The 24,733-nt window shown below is 35.8% G+C and overlaps 1 protein-coding gene across 9 annotated transcripts in view; it reads left to right on the top strand.

Annotated features, from left to right (window-relative positions):
- The window catches only part of LOC131437430 (cell adhesion molecule Dscam2), a 249,507-nt gene that overhangs the window by 127,585 nt on the left and 97,189 nt on the right, over positions 1-24,733 (top strand). For all 9 annotated transcript variants that reach the window (XM_058606769.1, XM_058606762.1, XM_058606766.1 and 6 more), the window contains exon 5: positions 4,403-4,461. In XM_058606769.1, the coding sequence (XP_058462752.1) occupies positions 4,403-4,461 (59 nt within the window). The remainder of the gene's footprint in view (positions 1-4,402; positions 4,462-24,733) is intronic.

The raw sequence follows: 24,733 nt of genomic DNA, 5'->3' as shown, positions 1-24,733 counted from the left end.
ACTCGCACGTCCGATCGCCAGGAATGTAGCACGAACAATGAGATGGCCACTTCTACTTTATCGAGATTATAGCAAATTGTTACAATTTCGGTATTTTTGGAACGGATATGACGGATAGATATCAGGAATGTAATGTTTTATGTTATTTACAAATCCCAGGCGACTATTTGAATTAAAAAAAGAGAATTTGAAAATTGATGTTTTAAATCATTTTGAAAACTTCGATAGAGATTTCCGCCCAAGTAGTAAATGTAACTTATCGTAATGTTGATATGTTGTACAATTGTTTTAGAATTGTTATTTATGTTAGATATGTTCAGAAAGATTTTAAAACATTTTATAAACGGTTGTGCAACTTATTACCGTTAAATTTCACAATACTACCGAAAAATTATGTAGAACAACTTTGAGTACATCTAAAAAAATTGTGCAGAAAATCATCAACTTGCTAATGTTTCACTAGTAATCATAGAAGTTCTGCAAAGATTTTCACATATAAAAAGAAGTAACTATAACAATTGTGTAACTTATCAAAAATATTACTAATGTATATGTGCCGAAATGACTACAAATATCTTATAGAGGTAAAATATGTGAGCAAAAAGATACTCTCCACAAGTGAAAAAAATGATGATCCGGATTGCGAATCATGCTGTAAAGAATATTTTCTACTGAGTCTGTATAGTTTTGGCCGCCTCATGAATTTTTGTCAGTGTGTGTAGTTTTTCATTTTTAGAAAAAAAATTAAATGTTCGAAACTCCACTGGACGAGTACTTCTTCAGCTCTAATAGACGTCAATGAAAAAACATAAACGTGTATAACTATACGAGATTTTTAACTATTTGAGATTCCTCGCAATTCTTTATTTCTGGAACCAGAGATGAAGAAAATTTTTCTATTTTCGTTGCATTGTTAATTCTAATGACGATTTGAAATTTTCAACACTCATCACTCTGTATTTCCGGACCTAGAAGTTGAATCATGTTTAAATTGAATGTCATATGGAATAATACCCAAGTAGCAAATGTAACTGAATGAAATTTTAAGATGTTCTACAATTGTTTTAGAATTGTTTTTTATGTTAGATATGTTCAAAAATATTTTTAATATTTTAAAATCGGTTGTGCAACTTATCACTTTTAAGTTTCACAATACTACCGAAAAATCACTGTAGAACAACTTTAAGTACATCTAAAACAATTGTGCAGCAAATCACCAACTTGTTAATGTTTCACTAGAAGTTATAATGCCCATACTTGCATATCAGTCCCAAATTTTATTTCCGAATTTTTTGATTAATTGTCCTACCTCATGCTAAATCATGGTATTATTACATGAAATATCATGAATAATAAGTCATGATTTCATGATCTAAACCATTAATATCATGAATAATAACACATCTTTCATGAAAATTTTCGTGATATCAATCATTTTGCTCATGAAATTTCATAAAAAGACATGGTTCATGATTTCATGACTAGAAAATCATGGTACCGGTAGATTTTTACCCGTGCTTTATTGCAACAAATGTAATTATTGAAATTTGCACTGAATGGAACTGACATGCCGGTGCTTTGTATATGGGACAGACATGAGTTGATATTTTTTCCACATTTTACTGCACAAACCCTCAACTTTTATTGCAATTACAGAAAGTATATTGAGGCCAGATTTCATTTCTTAAGCTAACTCTAAATTGGCGAAAATCGATATGGGACTGAAATGCGAGTATGGGCAGTATGGAATTCACATCGTCATATAAAACGGGAGTAACTATAACAATTGTGCAACTTTTCAAAAAAAATTCAAACAGCTGTCATAATTGTATCGGACACAATATACGTCGGAATTGCTACAAATCTCTTGTGGAAGAAAAATTAGCGAAATGATAAGCCGAATTAAGAATCTTGCTGTAAAAAACTATTTTTCTGCTGAGTCCACATAGTTTTGGTTACCTCATGAATTTTTAGGTCAGTGTGTGCCGTTTTCTTCAGTCTTTGAAAAACAATGGTAAAAATTCAGAACTTGCAAAAAAGTTCTGCAAGATTTATCTGTTTAGAATGAACGCAAAACTTGCCGACATGAGAATATAATCATAAAAGTTGCAGAAATACAGCATGACATACGCAATGAAAACAAAAATCAATCAGATAATTTGTATTCGGTTTTCATCTCGCGAAAAAATGACCAGACCTGACATCACATTTTAAAGATATTGAACAAAAAGTTAAGTTCATCATAGTTACTCTCATAGTTATACATTACCGCTTGAGCAACTCGTTTAAGCAACTCCAGCACATGGACTTACCAAAATGATACCTACGGTGCTGTTTAATTCAACTAGAAGATTCAAACTGATAAAAAAGCAAAACGTAGAGCATTCACTTCTGAAATATTAACATGTCAATATTTCCTGTTATTTTGATAATATAAATTATTACGTTGCGTGAACCATTTCCTATGCAACTCAGTGTTACCATCGATGCCATTTGACATTTCACTAGAGTGATACACCAGTGCGCGTCGTTCATTTCTACACTGCGGATAAATTTGGTGTGCTCCACACAAAGAGGAAAGCGCACTTCCTCTCAGTGTCCATTAGACAGACTTTAAGTGTGTGTTTGTGTTCTGGTGCGAGAGAACCATATTCTCTTCGCATGAATCGCTCTCACGTGGTCTAGCCTAACTACATCCAAGTGATCACTGGCGCGTGATGGTGAGCGAACACATCTGTGAAATTCAACTAATAGAGAGTAGATCTGGCATTGCTATGAAAAACTTGCAAGGGAAAACGAAAATTCAACGATAAATTGTTTAATTTTGCTGATTTTGTGTACCCCACGCTTCTTCTACGCAAACCATACACCAGAGTACTCACCGGTGCTCTGTGAAAGTTTCTGCATACACCTCAGAGAATTTGATAGCTCTGCTGGCGCGATTCAGTGCTAGAGGCATAAAGAAAATAAACACAAGCACTCTTGATACGTGCACACTTTATACAACAGTGGTGTATATATTTAACAGAAATGAGCTCTCGTTGAAGTTGTCCGTGCGAGGGGAGAAGTTTTGCTTGATCTTCGTCACACAGAGGAGATGGACATCTCTGGATGCCATACCTTATGATAAAAAAAGAACCGGAATTTTCATTTTATAATTCCCGCGCTTGTCTAATCGGTAAACTTTTATTCTCTCAACGTTGGCAACACTTGTATACACATTCTGTCAAATTTTGACGCATATCGTACGATTAGTTTTTGTTTGGCGTCTATACAAAGAAGTTGAAAAATTATCGTGTGGCGACAGAAATTGATGTACAATGTACAAACACGTTAACTTAAAGGCGCTTCGGATATACGAATAGATGTTTCACCATAAAAATGCAGTTCGTTGTCGGCTTTTCATTTACAAAAAAACAAAAATTTAATTCTACAGTAGAATTATCATTTTTCATGCGCATTTTTTTACAAGATCCATGTTTGTGTTAAGACCAGTTGTATTGAAAATCAAATGTTAAACTTATTCATTAAAAATTAATAATATTATGTTTTTGTAAAAGTCATTCCATTTCATGTTTACATTACGTGGTAGTTTTCACCATTTTCACAATTGTTTTTTCGCTGTTTTTATTACTGCCTTTGTGATGGGATCGACGCATGAGTTTTTGTATCAGTTGCAAATCGTTGTGATTAAATATTCGTAATAACAGAAGAACTTAAAGATAAAAATGCGCCTTTTCCATAACACAACAGTTACTAGAATAGTAACATAAACTAACTTGATAAATTGCATAATCAGTGGAAAAATACAGGACAGCAACATAACATGCTACTTGGGTAACACCTTTCATTCGAACATAAGTTCATGAAATAGGCCAAGCAATATCTGAGAAATCGGTGTGAGTTCCGTTCTGATATTTTTGACCGCTTTTCCGGTACTTCCGAAACTGGTGAAGTCAACTGGCCCCTCCCGAAACGAAATCCTGGGTAAGGGCCTGGATAAATGCACACATTACTAAACAATGATTACAGACATTATCCTCTCTCTCTATTTGTATAACTACTACAAGGTAACCTTATGAACGTCAAAAATGACAAAGCAAACTTTAGCGAACAGACGATAGATGTTCAAGGTCGACAAAACCAGAACTATGAAGACACTAAATAAATAATTACTTTTCTTGTACACATTCCAATAGACGACTTTCCTAATTGGGAGCTTCGCAAATATTGCTGTACATTCCAGTAATGAGGTACCATTTGTGATTTTTTTAATTGGAAAGTGTAATGACAAAAGTTTCACCAGTCTAATAGGCAAAATTTAATTATGTATTCTCTACGATGCAGTTATCTTTCCTTTCTCTAACTCTTGCATTCTTCTTCTCTTCACTTTGTTTTTCAGATGTAAATTAAAAAACTTGGTCGGTACTATTTTAAGTCGCGAAGTGCACGTGAAAGGAGGTAAGTCCCAGCCGCAGTAACGACGCAATTAACTGGCGAGACTTTGGTAAAGGAAATTCCAATTTTCTTCTCACTTCCCCGATGGAATTATATATTTATTCACCATATCCGCCTGCATTACTGTCCCGTTTACCCCAGCTCAGATGCGTCCTGCGATGGTGCCGGAAAGTTGGCGAAACTTGTCGTTTAAAATAATTATATATTCTGTTGCAGCTAGCTGGCCATGGGCAGAAAGGCACTCTTTACATTTAATTATGATTAATTCTCACATTCACACTCTGTCTCTCTTCTCTATCAGTGACTGCTCCCACCAGCACACGTGAGGTGAGCTGCCTAGCAGAAATAACTGCAGAGTACCATTTCAATTAGTTGCTTTCATATGGGAATCAGACATTATTACAATAACAATTCCAAATGAACGCACGAGGCTGAAATTTTTATCCTGAAGTTTAAATTAGAGCTCATAATTTTAATTGAAGAATTAGTGTGCTTGACATTGTCATAGGGTTACTGTACCAATAGTAATCTCATTAATAGAGTCTTTGCGACTTTCAATCAACGAATTGAGATAAAATGCCTTTGCTTCGGCTCCAAGAAGCAATACCGCAGAAAAAATAGTTCGACAATTGTGCGATACTTTTATTATAGCCACACCAAAACTCTAAGCAAATGCACCTTCTTTCATCTTAACCGTAGACTCAATGGAAAGATCACTCTAGCTTATGGTATAATTGAATGAAGGTACCGTTATCCTATTCTAATTGAATCGGGGAAGAAATTCGTACATCTACAATAGTTGGTGGCATTAGCAATCTTACTTAATTTAATAATGCACTGATGAGCCGATGACAAAACGTAAAAAAAACGTTGTATCATTTTTTTATGTTTATTGGAAACAAAATTAATGTTGATATATGTATAAATCAAAATACGGAAAAATATGTTACATTCAATGGAAAATTCTGACTTCATAGAAATCAATTCCCATGCATAACTAACTTAGAATAAACAAGTTTTCGATTGTCAATATTTCGGTCAACAATTGTGGTGTGAAAAATTATTTTCAAATAAACACCATTACCACCATAGCGGGTTTACAATATTCAAATTTTATCAGGCAAAATTCAAATGGGAAATCCGATCCCACGAATCGAGAGCAACAAGTCTTCATTAATCAGAAAATTACCCATCGGTTAATAAATTTTTATAGGGTGACGGCACTGCCATTCATCTCAGCTCCAGTAGTCATATTTTATACGAAAATTAAAAGTTAAAGTGAGACCTGCTATCTCCGTTCGATCCTCTGGCTTAAGAGGTATGATGAAAATAGGTGCATTTGCGTTGCAATAACCCTCCAATGCATCGTTGAACTTCCGGTTGGATCTCTAGTTAGTTGCGTACACTACATATAAAGTGCGAGTATAATTAGTACTCCGATAAAATTAGTACTCAAGTACTTCTCCAATCTTTTTTCCCCGAATAAAATTACTACCGAACGAGATATGCATCCGAGGTGGCAACCTAACCGGTGAGATTTCACCATTTATAGTCTAGTGCACCCTACCGTATTTCACTTAACAAAAACAAATGTAACTAATGAGCAAATGTTGCTCTTGAATCTGTATTGATATATGCACTGTATACAGTCAACTAATATATTTGATTGAAAAACGGAAGGGTCCTGTAACTAATTAAAATGATTATTGTACATGGGAATTTGTTGCTGACTTTATACATTTGCTTGTTTCTGTTTTTGTTTTTTGACTGGAAATAATATGTCGTTCGTGAGGATAACCAGTTCATATGCCAAAGCAACACAAAACCATTTTCCATTTAGGGACTATAACGGTACGGAATTGTTACGTAAATTTGTCTTTCATATATCGTTCCTCTTAGCCATGTCATTATTTAATTGTCACGTAACTCATAGCGCGGTAAATATAATGAGTTTTTGTAAATTGGGCACACTGAACTGGTCGACCAAAGACTCACCAAAGGCAGGTTTAAATTGAGCTGTTCAAGTTTGCACTAAGCAGTTCAATTTGAACTGCTGTGCACTGACGAGTCGAAGACGAAACGTAAAGAATAAAGAAATTAATGCACTGATAATTATAATATGCTATCAGGTGTACAACTTTACTTCCGCCGTTTTTTTTTTTCAAAATTAAAAGCTTTATTGCGAAAAAGTGCTTACAGATGTATTATTCAAAGTATTGTCCATCGCTAGCGACAACTTTCTCCCATCTTTCCGGCAATTTTCGGATCCCATCTCGAAAAAAAGGAGTCCTCTTTTGACGCTATCCATGAAGCAATCCATTTTTCCAACTCTTTGAAGGATTGAAAATGTTGATCTGTAAGGCCGTGTGCCATCGAACGGAACAAGTAGAAGTCAGAAGGGGCGACATCTGGGGAATACGGCGGGTGGGGCTGTGAATTGTTCTTTCGCAGGATTTCAACGATTTGCATTGGTAGTTCAAACACCCTCGCTGAGAATTATAACATGCTAGAAATTAATTTGTTTAAATAACATTTAGGGGTGTTGTTGGTTTGTGCAAAAGGTACATATTTTGTTTTTATTTCTTCGTGCAATGCTTGTACAAAACTTGTACAATATTATTTGAGGGTTGCATAAATAGTGCAAACTTTGCGTCTGCTTGGCGGTTCAAATTGAACTGCTAGGAGCGAGATAGAAGTTCAAACAGCGAAGAAATAGAAACACCATCATCTTCTGCTCGAAAAGGCTTCTAATGAACCAAAATGCTACCAGATCACCAGTACTACCCGCAGATATTTTCATGAAATAGAAGTAAAATTTCCACATTTACTCACACCCCAAAAACTATTCCACTGTGACATCAGAAAGCGATTTGAGCCAATTGTTCGCTTTCTTGATATGAAGATTCAATTTGCATAGAGCAAACTAGTAATCGTGCCTTGATTTCTAGATAAGTGCTATCTATTACTTGACAGCAGAAACAGGGTACAATGAAAGTTTCTTCCACACCATGAAGCTTGACTGAACTTTATCGTCATTTGAAGTTGTATTTTCTTTGAAAATATTTAACTCCTATTTTTCATCGTCTTCAATTGTGAGAGCCAGAGTGCCACAACGACAAAGTTTTTTGCTTGATAATTTAATTTTTGAATTATCACGTCAAACGGGCCATTTTAAATGTTTCCAGCAACTCGTCTCTTGTGTTCGTCAGAAGTATCAAACGTTGCACTATGACGCAATCGTTGAATGGAGTTACTAAAGAAGAAACAATTGTATGCCTTAGTGGTTCCATTTGTTTTGATTCGGAAATTTACGAGTTTGAGTAATATGAGAAAAGCACTAGATGGATTAAAAAAGAGTTTATAAGAGAAAATTAGCGAATTTCATAGAAATGATTAAAACTTGCTTCATTCAGAATTGGAACAAACTTTTGCTCATATTGTTGCGCTCCTGGTGGACGGATTTGGAAGTTCTTGGCGTCCACGTATCGGGAATTTGATCAGCTTCAAGTATGATTTTTTACATTCCGCAAATCGACTGTACTGTAAACAATCAACATGGAAGCCGAAAGAAGGGAAAAAATGTGCACAGTTATTTGGAAAATCCATTGTGGTCTGCATCTAGGCTAGCTAAACAGCTGAAATTGCCCAGCAATACCGTATGACGCGTTATTAAACGGTATAAGGATACATTGACGATGATTCGGAAGCCTCAAGCCAATCGTCGGAGTGGAACTGTCGACCGGAAACTGCGTGGTAAGATTTTGAAGACGATTAAGAGGAATCCTAATCTGTCGGACCGTGATTTGGCCAGAAAATTCGGTGCTGCCCAAAGTACCGTGAGGAGAACTCGACTCCGGAAAGGAATCAAGTCGTATCGAGCTAGCAAACAGCCAAATCGGACCATTAAACAGAATAGTGTGGTCAAAATTCGTGCTCGGAAACTATATGACCAGGTGCTGACCAAGTTCGACGGGTATCTTCTGATGGACGATATAATAGAATAATGGACTTGTCAGTTGGTACAAACGATGTTCAAATGAATTCATAACGACTATTCTTACCAATTACTGAACTTCAGGAAACAGTGGTCGAAAAACATTGAAATTTAATGCTGGTCTTACACACCATTTCTCGTATGTTCGAGCCCCGACCTGAAAGGATTCTTAGTGTAAGTAGGACAGTAGCATCAGCCATGCACTGGTTCTGTACGCTATGAATCGGCTGCGAAGTCTGTTGGAACAGAAGGCCAAATTCCACAAAAGAAAAGTAATACCAAGGCGCTCCTTTGCTTATTACCTTGTTTCTATTAAAATTTCTATCCTGATCCGACGATCAGGAATATTGAAGGATTAGTGTGAAAAAGGTCACCCCGTTACATAAGTAACGAATAACGTCGCAGAAAAGTATAACTGATTTCGAAACAATTTAGTGTTAATTTATTGTCCAACAAACTGATTTTGGTTATGTCGGTTGTTGGTTTCCGAAAGCACCAACAAAGCAATATAGAACGTAACGGAATTTACTTCACCTTTTATCTGTAAATGTTAATGAGAAAGGCATCAGACAATCCAATAGATAAATTAAACCAGGCTTTGAATTATTCTTCATCATTGAAAATGACACCAAAATCAACCTGGCGATTTGTATTTTTGCTACATCAATCAATCAAAATTCATTAAAATTGACGTGAACATTCTGCATTTGAATGCTGATTCATATCGTGAATTTCAAGTATCACAACATGTGCAGTCTGAAAGTGGTGCAAGATGCGAATGGATATGCAATGCTTTTATTCCGATATTTTCTTATCATTATTAATGCACAGTACCCAGCTGAATTTCGCTGCTTACATGATGACCCCGGCGAGCGAGGAAAAGCATCACATCCGGATCCGGGTACGTGCACCTGCTTCGGTTATTTCAGTTTGACTCAGCCAAGCTATGCGATGGCATCAGCACATCACTATCCACCTTCACAATGAAGGTACAAATGCAGAAACAGAAATCGTGCCACCTCTATTAAGTTCCATTCATCCATGGTGGGAGTTTTTATCACCTTGCACTGAAAGAGCGCCATTTCTCGTCCTCGTCTAATTGCTGGTGACTACCGCTTTTTAACGCCACGGTTCAAACCATAGTCTGAGAGTTGAGGATGAGGACCGCAAGATCTTTTCAATGTACTGTTCCGAAGGCAGTCCCGACAGAAACAGAAACGGTATTCGGAACTTGCTGAAATGAAGTGAAGGAAATAAATTATGTAAAAAGGCGTTTTATTTCTAAACTTTTGTATTCCCTCGAACGGAGTCTGCATGGTGAAGACTTTCCTTGAACGATTATAATAATTGCAACTCGTTAGGTGTTATATTGCTGGTCTTTAATTGTATAATAAACATTCGTAGAAATGGCCTGTCATGGCTAAAAATAGTATCACTAGTAGTATTATTTGAAGTGTTCCTTGAATGTAAACACAGGTTGAAAACTATTCTATCGATTTCCCATAGTTTTTTTTTCTCGAAATGTTTTGGATTGCTATATAGTAATCATTATACACGAGTGTCTTTAATTTCTACTTCACTTTGTATACATGAAAAGGTTTTGTGAACTCGAAAATTTTTGATGAACTTGCGACTAATGACCATGGATCTCTCGGTTTGTAGTTAGCGTTAGCGTTCGTTAGCGAACTGTTTCACAAGTAAAAAGAACTGACTTATGAATGCCTTGGAATCATGATATTTTTTTCTTTTGAATTCTTTTAATAATGTTTTGGTTACTTTTTCAAGATATTATTTGGCGGAATCGACTGTTTTTTTATTGATCTCAGTTCCATAAATCTCGTTCTTGAAATTGGCAGTTGACTTTGAATACAGATTTTTTATGTTCGTTTTAATCCTTCTAATAGTGTAATGCGAATCTCGGAGAGGGCTACGGCAAGGCGATGTTTTATATTGCTTTGGAAGGTGTGATTCGAAGAGCGAGGATAGAAACGAGTGGTACGAAAGTCCGTTCAGCTTTTTGGCTTCGCTGACGTTATTGATATTGTGACACGTAACCTTGGGAAGATGATGGAAACATACATCGGACTGAAAACATAAACTAAAAAAGGAAATGAAAGGAAGAGACTCGCCACCATGGCTATGCTTACAGGAATATATCCTTTTCGTGAAAAGTCGCAAAAGAAGAAGTCGCAAGGTGTTAAAACACAAGATCTCGGTGGACAATTCTGATCACCTTTTCGAGAGATAACACAGTCCGGAACCGTTTTCCGTAGAAAGATCGATGATTTAGATGCTAGTGTGGTACGTAACATCGTCTTGTTGAAAGTAAACGTTATTCAGATCAATAGTATCCCATTCTGGCCATGAAAAAATCATCAATCATCGCTCGATAGCACAATTCATTGTCCATCACTAGCCAGTACTTTTTCCCAACGTTCTGGCAATGCACGCATACCGGTTGGGCCGCAATCTATGAATCGATCGATCGATTTGTTGACTTCATCTTAATTGGAGAAGAGCTAGTCAGCCAGACCATACTGCATCGACCGAAATATATCGTAATCGGAAGGAGCAATGTCTTGGCTCTAAGGCTTGTGAGGTAGAACATCCCATTTAAACGTTTCTAAGTAAGTTTTTACCAGCTTTTGCAGCAGCTCATAATACTTCACACCGAGCTGGTTCCATAATATTCAATCCATGAATATTTTGAACAGCCATCGATGGTGATGGATGGTCAGGGTGACTATTTGTTGCTCGACGTTTTGAATTATCATAATGGACCCGCTTTTCATCGCAAGTAACAATTCTTTGCAAAAATCCATTTCTTTTGTATCGTCAAAGCAGTTGTTTAATCTCCCTGGTGGTGTTGTAATACCTTTCTCATATCATTTCAAATTCAGACGACTTTTGACGTGAATACGCCTTACTTTAATATGAAACGCCAAAGAATTGTTCATTCTTTGTTATAAACCAAAAAATCTTTGGCATGATGACAATACTTCACCTAGCTGATTCCATTTATAAAAGAACTGCATAATATTCTAACAAGATCTTTATTTACAACACACATACTTTTTATTTGGAGCTTTTTATAGACCCGAGTGTCATATACTAATCAATTCATCTCGATGAACTAACTTTGCGTATATGTGCGTGTGTGGCAGTATGTGTGTTATTAATAAAGAGGTCGAGATTTCAACGATGACTGAGTCGATGTTGATCAAACTAGTCGCAAATTACATGACTTCTTGTCAGCTAGAACACTATTGAATGTATATATCAGCGGAATTTATACGATTTGTGAGTCCGTGAGCGGATTTCGAATGAATGTTTTAAGAGTTTTTACCTTTTCGTGATGGTATGAAAATAAAAAGCTATTTTTTATTCTTGCACGAGCTTGCAAGCAAGGCGTGCTTGAGAAACGTTATATTTAAATTTTGTTCAGTATATTATTCGTCGTATGGATTTTAATCAATTACACTCTTGATTCATGCTCGAGTTCTTTATCCGATCTCTTTTATTGTTTTGGTTATGGCAAAAATCTCATAATCATCAATAAATGGTTCAATTTTATATAAAGAACCATAGATAAAAATGATTTCGAATAAAGCACAAGCTTATTTTAATGCGTACCATTTCTAACATATGCCGTCTCGGGGCAAAGCTGTTGCTCCTGAAGCAGAATTGATTTTTACAATAATGTAATACAACTACTATATTCTTGAATTATTTAATTTATTCAATTAATTACTATATGATTGATTTATTTAATTTTGTTTTAATTATGTGGAAAAACACTTGATTATAAGTGAATAATATTTTACCATTTCTCATGATTTTGTGAAGGAATTATACATACTTTTTGGCAACGCTTCGTAGTAGATATCAATAATTTACAGTTTTAGAATTCTTCAAATCACGCGATCTCGGATCTTTAGTTTTGTGGATATGCTTTCTAATTACTATATGACATGTTTTTTTCAACACGGATTTGCCGCGTAAGTTATTAAAATAATGTCATATTAAAAATCCTAACTTAAATTTAGAAATCACAATAATAAACGATTTGTTGTGGAATTTTCTATTTTAAATGAATTAGAACGTTGGATTTTTAATTTTATCGTCATCGGTCTTGTTCCCTACATAACCATGAAAAGTTTTGCTCTCGTGTGTTCCAGTTTATATTTGCACCATTACAATTGTGCAAATAAAACATTGAAAATTTGCAAAATTCACACAATCAATTAACTTGTACGTACGAATATCGACATTCGAAAGTGTGGAAAAAGCATGTCATTGTATTTATGTCATCCAGTAATATTTGTAACATTACCCACCAGTCTTTTTTATTTATTTATATATTTCATCAAGCTAATGTAGACTACATATAAATGGTTTACAATGTTCACTTACATACTACGCATTATTTCTACGACAAAGCTGAGATTTTATTTGATTTTTTGACATAGTAAGGTCAATATGTTCGAAGTATTGATTTTTTTTTTTGTTTCAATCATAGAGGTTTTAACATTTTTGTCATTCGCCTCTTCGGGCCAGAAAAACTTTCTGACCCTATGTGCGGGGTTGGGAATCGAACCCAGGCGGGATGCGTGAAAGGCATCGACTTACCCATCACGCTATACCCGTCCCCCTGAAGTATTGATTGTAATGGTGCATTATTCGATTGACTGGACTGTATTTTGCATAATTTGTTCTAGTATGTTTTTCTAAAAATAGTTTCCTGGAACGTAGTTGACGGCTAGGTATATAAAAATTTTATTTGAGCTGATTGAATGCGTTGAGAAATAATCCTTTAATTGTTTTTATATTGATGAGCATGCAGCGTGCTTCATATGATGGTAGAGGACATGCTCTCCAGTTTTATTTACGAAGTGCATATAAAAAAAATTGTTTTTGTATCGATTCAATGCGTTCTTCGTAAATAATGTTATATGGATTCCATACTAGGCTGCAATATTCCAAAATGGGTCTGACATATGTACTATATAGCTATTTTATAGTATACGGGTCTTGGATATTATGACTGAAGCGTTTGATAAAGCCCAGCATACTGTTTGCTTTATTGATTATTGTGTTGTAATGTTCCACAAATGTTAGTTTGGAGTTTCGGTTTTTCCTACTGAAAGTTATTGAGTTGCATTTTTTTTACATTGAGTTGGAGTAGACTTTTGCAGCACCAAATGTGGAATAGATTGATTTCGTTCTGGAATATTACAGCTTCGTTGATATTTTTAATTTCCATGAAGAGTTTCATGTCGTCTGCATATATAAGCACTATTAGATTTTTTAGTATGAAGGAAATGTCGCTTATATTTAAAATGAAAAGAAGAGGCCCTAGGTGAGAGCCCTGAGGTACGCCAGATGTTACATTAATTGGTTCAGGGTTTATGTTTTGGAAGCGAACTACTTGTACACGATTCGTTATGTAGTTTTTGTAGTTTGTATAGAAGTAATAGTGTGTCAGTACGGTCGAAAGCCTTACTAAAGTCGGTGTAAAGAGTTTCTACGTGATTGCCAGCGTCCATTGCGTTCAGAGTGAATGTCACAAATTCAAGGAGATTTGTTGTAGTTGAGCGGCCTTTGAAAAACGTTTACGTTCTTCAGTTGTTGAAAAAGTTTTTAGTTTACAATTTTTTCAAATAATGTTGGAATGCAAGAGATAATGGCTATTCTACGGTAGTTCCGAATGTTAGATTTTGAACCAGATTTAAATATTGGTACAAGAAATGAAGATTCCCATGCTTTAGGAAAAGTACATTTATTAAGTGATAAGTTAAAAAGTAGTTGTAGTGGTAATGTGTATTCTTCAGCTAGATTTTTTAAGAATATTGGTGGTATACTGTCAGGTCCAGACCCTTTTAAGGCGTCTAAGTTTTTTAGTGCTGTTGAAATGTCATGTTCTGATAGATAGTTTACAGATATGGAGTTGGAAAATGCAGGTATGAAAGAAAAGTATTCACGGTCAGTTTCTGAATACGATGTATATACTTCTTGAAAAAAGTTTGCAAATTGTTTGCAGATTTCTATACTATTTTTTCCTACATGTCCGTCGAGATGCATTTGAAATGGAAACTGTTGCTTTTTAGTTTAGTTTTCGTATAGTTAAAAAAATTCTTAGGACAAGTCTTTATTTCGTTTTCAATTTTGCGTTTATATTCTTCATGTGCTGCATTTATGGCTAGTTTGAGTTGATTGCAGAGGTCTATGTAATTTTAGAAGTGAGTGTCACTTTTCTCTTGTTTGTAAATTTTATGTGCTTTTTGCTTTCTATTTTTCATATGTTTCAGTTGTGAATTGAACCATTATACTTAGTCTACGCTTAACTTCTTCAAAGTCAGTTTTATTGTATTCCGGCACTTCCTCATACTCCAAGTCGTAGGAAAGGGATGCATTGTGTGAAAATAATGAATATTCAATTGCGGTGTGAAATGCTTCATTTTTTCATAATGGCAGGTTTGATGCACTCACACAAAAATCTTCTGTGCAATTTGTGAAAAGAAGATCTAAATACGCATTTTGTCGTTTTTTACGGAGTTTACTTGATGCAGGCCAAAATTAGAAATTTTGTCGAAAAAGTAATGCAATGTTGCGTTTTCTCCTACGACTGGAAGTAAGATGGATTCATTTTCAATATCAGAAATGAAATCCGCATGACGTTGGTTGAAGTCGCCAAAAATATGAAGCTTTACTTCAGGTTCCATATTCGAAATGACTTTGTCTAAAGATTGAAAGAATAATTCAAAAATTGATTGATTTGTTTGAATTTTCGGAGGGGAAGTAGACGGAGCAGAAAATATGAACTTCAACCAATAGTGAGGCTTTGGCCCATACATGTTTAAATTCTTTATATTTAGGAGTAATAATTTCTGCAAAAGTAAAGCAAGAGTTAATGGCTATGAGAACTATACCTCCAGATTTTTTTCTGACAAAGAGAAAAATTTCGATCATGCCGAAATACATTAAAGTTATTTCCAAATACTTCTTCGCTTCTGACGCTTTCATCCCAGCTGCTTTCAGTTCCAAGGATTACGTCGAAAGAGGAGGTTATTAAATTTTGATGAATTTCTTTCATTTTGTCTGGGCTTTTCATGCCATACGCCATAAAATATGTATTAAAATTGCATGCAACGTCAATATCTGGTGTTATATCGAAATATTAATTTGGAATAATCGGCTGCCTGTGGCTTTGAAATTCTCTAATTGAGATGAGACTGTAGTTTAAAATAAAATAATCCTATTTAAACTCCAATCATGTATCAATTAAAAACATCAAGTTTCAGAGAGTTGATTACACTAATGTTTCTTTTTACGCTGGGATTACGTACCGTGCTAAAAAATCCGTGTAAAACAAAACCGTGTTAAATGCGGATATTGTGCAAAAAAATCGCGTGGAAAATTGAAAGTAATAAAAATCGTAAATTTGATTATTTGTTTGTTTTGTTTTTGTTAAAATATTACTGTTACTTTTTAGTAAAAAACTAAAATCTGAAGACCAGCCTGATGTTACGATAAGGGTCTAGTCATCCTTGATAAAACGCATTGGATGACAAGTTAAAATTAGAGCACTTGGGAGACGCGTTATCTGGTAGGAAAATTAATCCAAATGGCCTTTTGTTTCAAAAGAACGATAATACGTTGGTACACATTAGAACGTTCGACTACAGAAGTGCTGCTAACACCACCCACAAACACTTTTACTACAAATAAAGCATGAGCAAATTTTTTTGTCAATTCCGAAGGTGCGATGTGGGATCCTAATAGTCATTTTATCTAAACTTAATGGGAAGACATGGGTATTGGATGAAGATCTATGCACGCATCGACAGAATTGAAGGGGATGAAACCATAGAGATGAATACGGATCAAATTAGTAAAGGTATTAGTATGTGTCATGCTGAATCAACTCATTTAATAGGCGTAGATCATAATACTGCTAGAGCTACATCTTTCAAAGTGGTATGCTATAATGCTCGATATGATGAAGACTTGAGTAAATCCGGCTAGCTCTTCAACTTCACGAAATTGTCGATGATATCAATGACGATTCTGAAAATATATCATACCGCGTAAAAAAGGCCATGTTAATTCTGTAATCTGTGTATAAAAAAAGCGTGCGAAAAATAACGTGTAAAAAGAAACCTTAGTGTATTTTCAGATCTATACGTTTCATGCATTTTTGAAACACCTGTCCGCAAAAAATAATACTCGATTTATAAAATTTCACGTAAACCACCCCTACACTCCGTCTTCCTCAGACCCCGCGACCACGATGTGGTAACACTTACTCATTTCCGATTTAGAAAATTAGAGATAACCATTTTTTTGTAGTGCTGCCTTTCATGAATTTGTTCATCATAATTTTAAGCTGATTTTCAAATGAATTACAGAACATGCTTCCCACAGAATTCAGTCGCAACGAGGCTAATTATTTGTGCCATTATTATCATATCACACTAAGATCGACCGCTATTTTCGGCAATAGTGACGCATTCAACCTCATCTACCCAAAAAAAAAGAGAAAAAGAAATCCTCCTCGTATCTATTTCCGGACCGGTGATCGTTTCGCGCTTTTTACGAGCTTCGCTCCATCGTCGATTCGAATTGCGATGAAGAAATTCAAACTTTTGCGAGTAGCTCTGTCGGCCTTTTTATGGTCTTTTTCAACATTTAAGTTACAGTTTTCCTCTCAGCGGCATTATTTAGTAACGAACCTAGTCTTTCGGGGGAAAAGTGCTTTCCTTGAGTATGTTTGTTTTGCTTTTTACGTAATCATGTCCCCTAATGTCGTCAAGTGGCGACATCTTCTTCTACTAACAAGTCCGATTCTTCTTGTGTAACTTTTTCTGTGTGCTCAGCAAGTTCCGCACTTCACATTTATGCAAACAGAAGCGTCGATCCAGTTTGACTCGTTCCTCTTTCTGCAAAATGAGCGTCTCCGTTGTCGTCTAACTTCGGATTTTATAAGCTATTCCCCAGATTCACACTGTCATCCGGTTGGACATTGATAGAAATATGAAGACCATGCACAGACGCTCTTGTAGTCAGCTTAAGATTGACAGATTCAATAACCTTCGGTCACAGCATTGCATAGGAAAATGTACCTTGACAATTTTCAATAATTCTAACACTTCGTGTTCAGTGAGGTTTTTTTTTAAATATTATTATTATTAGGATTTAAACTGAGTATTCAGTCACAAGAGGTGACTTTACAGATGTATATTTTTGGACGTATTGGTGAGAAATACGGTGTCATCAGCCATTTCATTCGCTTCGTTAATATTGTTTGTTTTTTATTTTTTACTTTATCACCCTTAGAATCACGGAATACCATTTACGAAAGTAAAGTAAAACAAGTTACATACCCGGCGAAACTGGAGCATCATTGCCAGTAGAGGAACAGCACAGAACTCGAATGTAGCGCACTTATACTGCAAGTAAACAAAGCTCCCAAGGCATAAGTAACCGCAAAAGTAACCAGCAGGCTGTGAATTCAGAGTAGAAGGAAAAGCAGAAAGTGGATGATACTGCTTCTTCACGATAAAAGCTCCTTGCTCCGCCTACTTGTATGCGGTGAGACAAGGAAGTAGAAGCGTCTCTTCTGTCTGCATTATGATTTTTTATGATTATGTTTTGTCATAAATTATGCTTCTTTATGTATCTATTACGGTTTACATACATTTTAAAGTACACTGCCCATAAACTGTCGGTAGCAGCTCTTTTTCTGAGCTTTTCATGCGTGCAAGCAATGAGCGAATTTTTTTTTTCGGACATAGTAGGGTTGTTGCACCAATAGCAATCTAATTAGTAGAGTCACCATGTGATATTGGAGATCACTCAACTTCGACTTCAATGAACTGTGAATGAAATCGGATAAAAGATCTTCGCTTCGGCTCTAAGAAGCCATATTACTAAAAAAAAATACTGCTGTTATTGCGATAAGAAAATTAAAATGCTAATGCTCTAATTTACATGTTGATTCCAGTATATGAGATGAATGGTGAAGCTGACATGAATAAGCGTGCCGTTACCCTACTTGAAAGCACAGAAGCTGTATGTGCCGAAATTTATTGTTTTCCTACCGGCGAAAGTGACTTGCAGTAGGAGTACTCATAAAATTATTCATGGATTATTATTCTGTGGTAGTAGCTGCTTCTTTCTGATTGCTCTTTACACAATGTTTCGAAAATCTTCCGTATGCTTTGTACACTGCTTTATGTGAATCAAGAAACAATTCATTTCAATATGTAGACTATTCATGATAACAACACTATGCTTTGCCTACAGATGATATGGTGTTAGGGGAATTTGTTATATTTTTGATGATCGACTCACTACCATAGTTCACGGCACAAAAACTCATAATCGCATTCGCATACAGCAGCAAAACATTGCAGAATTATATTTGTTTTTCAGCGAAACTCCGGAATATATGTCATGCATGATTCTTTTCCGTCCCAGCCTTCTTTCATGTGAAACTTCACCATCTTAAACAAACAACAGAAACTCAAACAACTTTTTTAAGATAGGTGCTTGTTGCCCGGAGTGTACAAGAAAGGATAAAGTTATTTCCTGAATAAATACCACAATCGGAAAAAGAACTCCAATTAAAAAAGTATACCACTACAGACAGGTGCAAACTTATACAAAAGAAAAACAGAGACACATCTTTTTCATAAGACATCTTTCCAGAAATAGAAATAATGGATATAAAGACTGTACCAGAAAGTATGGATGCACTTTGATTTCGCTGTAAATAATTCACACGTGTAAGATATTCAAATTTTATTCGATATACTGATAATATTAGACTACAACAACAGAATATTATTCTCAACATTTGCTACTTAGCCATTGTAGACAAGCTGGCGCACCTTCTTCCGAACGTTCCCCATTAAATTCCGTACAGACTTCTTGGCGACAAGTTTTGACACTTTTTTCCAATCTTTTTCGAACTGTCGAAGGTTTCGGCTGCCGAGACATGTTTCCTAAGATGTGCCTTCGTTAATGCCCAAAATTCCTCAATTGGTCGAAGTTGTGGGAAATTTGGTGGATTCATGTCTTTTGGGACGAAAGTGACATTTTTGGTAGTATACCATTCTATCGTTGATTCCGAGTAGTGGCAAGAAGCAAGATCTGGCCAGAAGACAACAGGATCCTTGTGGCTTCGAATCATAGGTAGAAGTCGTTTTCGTAAACATTTGCTCGAACGCTTTCAGTATACGTTTATCCAACTGAGGGTTAGCAGGACCTTTTTTTCGACCCGTTTTCGGTTTATCCTCAAAGGTTAAACCGAACTTCTTGATTGCATTTCACACGGCTTTTTCACTTACTCCTTCCATTTTTGCTATCTTTCTCAGTGACAGTCCGCGTTCTGTGCACCATTTCTACACAATTTTTCTACGTTGTTCTGCTGAAAGTCAACGCATTTCGAAACAAACTAATGAAATTGAATAAACAACTGCACAAGTGGGTAGAGAAGAGTGTAAACAATAGGACGCAGTCATAAAAATTGACAGATTCTGAACCATTGCGAAATGGCAGCGGGTTTTGGTTGCGTCCATACTTTCTGGGACAGTCTTTATTTTATGATCACAAAACAAAATCTACTATAATGATCAATAATACCGGTTAGTATTTTTGCAATAAGCAAATGGGAGGCTACGTTGACGTGTAAACTATCATTTTGTCGCAATAAACTACATGTTGCGCATAGAACACCAAAGCAAAGCTAGGTCCAAATATAACATTTCGATCCGATCTTGTTGACATTCTAATCCAACAGACTTCGCAGTCGATTAATGAGTGTACTGGACATTTACACAACTAGTTCGACGATTCTCTTGAAACTATTATACCAAGATCCTCCGACCGACTTCAATCTTAAGGGATTATATACAAAGTTGAGATGAAAATGTGAGCTAAATTTGCTATTTTGCCTAACCCTGATTTACACTAATAAAACGGGTTGAAATTTTAGCAATGTAAATTGAATCGTTCAACGTTTGTGCTTGTTTATCGCAACAAATATGGGAGACATTCGGTGCCTTCCACCAAGCAATTCGTACAGGGGCTATTTAACCAGCAAACCGAAGTCTATTAAAAAACTAAACGGTAATATCACATATGTTGTCAATTCCTAAAAAAGACCCTGCCACCATTCTTGATAAAGGCTGACTAAAAGTTAACCCGCTTTTAGTTTTGCGAATCAACAATCCTTGACAGTGAGAACAACTGGTGCAAGTTTGATCAAATTAGACGATCGTGTTTAGAAATAACGTGAAATAAAATTCAAAAGAAGTAATAATATTGTTCCATGCTGACTAAAGTGCTGAAGATACCGAAAACAACAGTTTTTCGAGTGCTCAAAATTTACAAGGAAATCCTGAGCGTGGTAAGGAATCAGCGAACCAACGAAAAAAACGGAATCAGAGCAATAAATAAATAAAATACAACTAGCGCCGTCTGGTAAAAATGGGTGCGTAAATACTACTAAAATGTGTTAATAGAGTTACCTGCGCATTTCACACAACCCAGTAGCTAATAGAAAAAAGTACATCCGTTTTCACTAGAAGCGCTGTCAGTGTCTCCATACAGTGGGAAATCTAGGTTTATTTATGGTTGGAGCCAACCCCAGCCTTTCGATCCGATATGTGGCCGCCACCTATTAAACAGTGTGGAACATCCTTTCCAGGTAAGAATACAAACATCCAACATACGGCACATGGAGCAGAATTCCGGCACATGAAGCAGAGAAGGGCTGCACTTTGATCGATAACGAAAGATACGTCAAACTCGATTTTAAGGAGCTTCCCGATAAAAAGTTCACCTGAAAAGCGTATATTGCCGTGCAAGCATATGGGGCACAGTCATCTTTTGGCACGATTTGACTAGCTGCCACTATTCCAAGGCGGTTTTGGTGTGGTATGCTGCCAACATGATCAAGTTTGTCTCCAAGTTTTGGAATTTGGACAAAAAAACTGGGTAATAACAAAGCAGGGCAGTCAAGGACCGTAAAAATTTCATTTAATTTCATTTAATTTCATTCAATTCAAATCGACTATACACAACTGATCAGTTGACTGTGCTATATTTCATACTCAATACATACACCGTTCACTGACACACTGGACAACACTCAGTTATTCATCCGTTGCACCGTCAATTGAAACTCAGTTGAACCGACGACAGTTTCTCTCCTGAAATAACAAACATCTCTTCCAATCGACTGAGTGACTGCCCATCAAATAAACTCCTAGTGCATATTCAGTTGGTTCAAGATAATAATTTAATGGTAAACACGGTCAAACACAGAATGCACTTATATTTATTTCTTTATACTTATTTTGGAATACGTCTCAATGCATACTAAAAATTTCGAAAATTATACATTTACACTTCCTAGGGATAACTGTTAATTTGAATGGAAACCGACACCTTATGTTTATTGTACTAGTCGGAATAATTTTCTGTTATCGAGCTGATGTTCATGCCTATTCATTCGAACTTGTTCATTGTCGGTGGCTGAGACAGAGAAACACATGAATTCATTGGCGCTTGAAACGAAGCAAGTGGAACTTCAAATGACTAGGCATGGTTATTCAATTGACGATGAATCCAGTGGATCTCATTTGATTATGACCACAAGAGTCAATTGATTGAATTGGAATACACTGACAGTAGAAGGCCAGAAATTTTATTTTCTTCTAAATATTTTCATTCGAAAATGAAATTATACCGCACTGGTCAAGGATGCGGCAGTCGCGGACAAAATGGAAGAAATGCGTTGATTCCGTGTCCGTTTTTATTGTGCAGGAGCTGTTGGGCTCCATCAAGAGGAAGATTCGAAATATCGTTAGAATTGAATAAATGTAAACATCCAATGCTGTAACTTCTAAATTTTAATAAAGTACTGTAAAGCAACCAGTAAAATACTTTCTATACTTATTGAATCGCAAATTCCAGGTTCTTTTGCACGAGCAATTTTAATTTTGGTCAGCCTTTATCCTTACCTTCAAGGGATACATTCAACCTGATTTTTCACGTAGCCGGCGACCTGAGCGTTTGAGGTTTTGTATCACGCAAAATGTCTACGCTTTCATTGCCGACTGCTCCTCCTGACGACCGAAGTCCAAATGAGAGCACTAGAAGAAATGAGCAATTTTCAATAAAAGTTTACCTTTTACACTCGTCGAGTGGATAATCGGAACTGATATGTGCCTGACTACCTCAAAGCCGTCGTCCGGGTGCGAAAAAAAGGCAAGCAAGCGTGATGAATTTTTCCCATTATTTCCAAAAGTTTTAGAAAACTCTGTTTTTCAGTTATTTGTGGATATCTCACACTGTTGAAAATTTAATCACAAATTCCTGATCATATTTCCGATAGCTTGTAGAAAAAAAATTATGTTGTTTGGTTGAGTACATCAAGAGATATTCACGATAGAATTCTGACCATTCTTGTACAGGGTAAATTTCGAAAAGGCGCCCTATAGTAAAGTAAGTAAAGTAAGTTATGCATTTTACAGGTGGTATAATTCCACACAGATAAACATATTTTTTGAATTTACATCTATTTTCATGCACATATTTGGAGCAGACATTTAAACATGACATTACTTTACAATTCTGCACGTTTCAATGTTCTTTAATCGCAAAACTAAGCGTTAATTGAAAGATACAGCTCTATTCATTGAAAATTCAATGCAATCCAATTTAGTTTTGCATCGATGATACAAATTTGCGTGAACTGTAATACACCATTTCTTTGCATTAAAATTCCAAGATTTTTTCGACATTTTTGTAACATACATACGTATGCAGACATTAGGAGATTTCTACGAACTGATTCGAATGATACATGGCACTCGGATCTAAGTAGAAAAGTCAGTTTGAACAGTCAAATGCTCTTTGTATTAAAACTTATGTCGTTTTCGTTTGAGAAAACTGAAATTGACTCAGGGTAATTTCATCAAAACAAACACTACACGAAACTATGTATGGTTCGCACTTATGGCCGGAACTGGCTTTAAACAGACGGTTTGACTGCAGTTAGGGTGGAAACTGAGTTAAGTTTAGCATCAAGCGAAAACGACATTAGAAAGCTCTGCCAATGATATGAGATTATAATTCACTATCTTATTTTGTATGACTTTAAGGAAAAATAATATAATAACTTTTGCATTTCTATTATCATTCCAGAATAGAAAACTTGTGCATCTTCTAAAACCGAGATCAACTATGAGAAGCAAGACTGCTTCACTATACGTATTCTTGGAGAAACTTTGAGCTCAGAGATGAGATTCTTCCCAACCATATATCAACTATGCCAAGAAGAGTTGGGATAACATCAAATGGTTTGTCCCCTTCCTTCTGTCTGCTATCTGTGGCAGTAGAGCCATAATCAGTAGTACAAGACTATGTGTTGGAGAACTTTTCCTCGTTTGTGGCTGAGGTCGGGGATGAATTTGCTCCTTGAGCAAATAAACGACTAGAGTGTTGACTCTATCGTTCTGGAAGATAGAGAAGCCCCCACTACGCCCGATGACTAGCGATAAACGTTTGTTCGAAGCATCTGCTTTTCCTGTATGAGCCCGAATGCCTTGCTTGACAACATTCATGAACTGAATAACAAAGTTGTGTTTTTTTGCGGTAAAAGTTTCCGTTCCCCTTACTTGCAATTACCCGCTTTACAAAGGGAACATCAAACAGAATCAGAAGGGTGTAGTTTGGGTCAAGAAAAAATTAAGTTTGCTGTAGATATTGGATAAGCAAGTAAACAACAAAATTGTTTTTGCTGTCGAAAAGTTTCTATGTAGACCTCATATATTACCCAAGTTTAAAAAGAACCATGTTCTTCTGATTAACATTGGTCCAATACGAATTAACAACTTGGAATGTACCATTTGTATTGAACAAAAATAAAAGAAAAAATGTATCCTTTTAATTGCCCTCCTTAAAATGTTGTCTCATTCGAAATGGTATAAACTATCCGATTTTTTAATTATAAATTTCGTTTTAGACTCATCAGTACATTAGCAGATTATTTTTCACAAAGGTCATTATGGTGGTCCAATTTCCGACCACTTTTTAAAATATTTGAGAACGTATTTCAGCAATGACACGTTGAATATTGGTTTTCAAAACATCAATCGTTGCAGGTTGATACACATAAACAAATGACTTCACATATCCCCACAAAAAATAATCGAGTGGCGTCAAATCACACGAACGCTACCGGTCCTTTTCTCGAAATAATGTTGTCAT

The sequence above is a fragment of the Malaya genurostris genome, chromosome 3 (assembly GCF_030247185.1).
Source record: "Malaya genurostris strain Urasoe2022 chromosome 3, Malgen_1.1, whole genome shotgun sequence".
Lineage (NCBI taxonomy): Eukaryota > Metazoa > Arthropoda > Insecta > Diptera > Culicidae > Malaya > Malaya genurostris.
The sequence above is the reverse complement of the archived record's forward strand: the minus strand, read 5'-3'. Positions and strand labels throughout refer to the sequence as shown.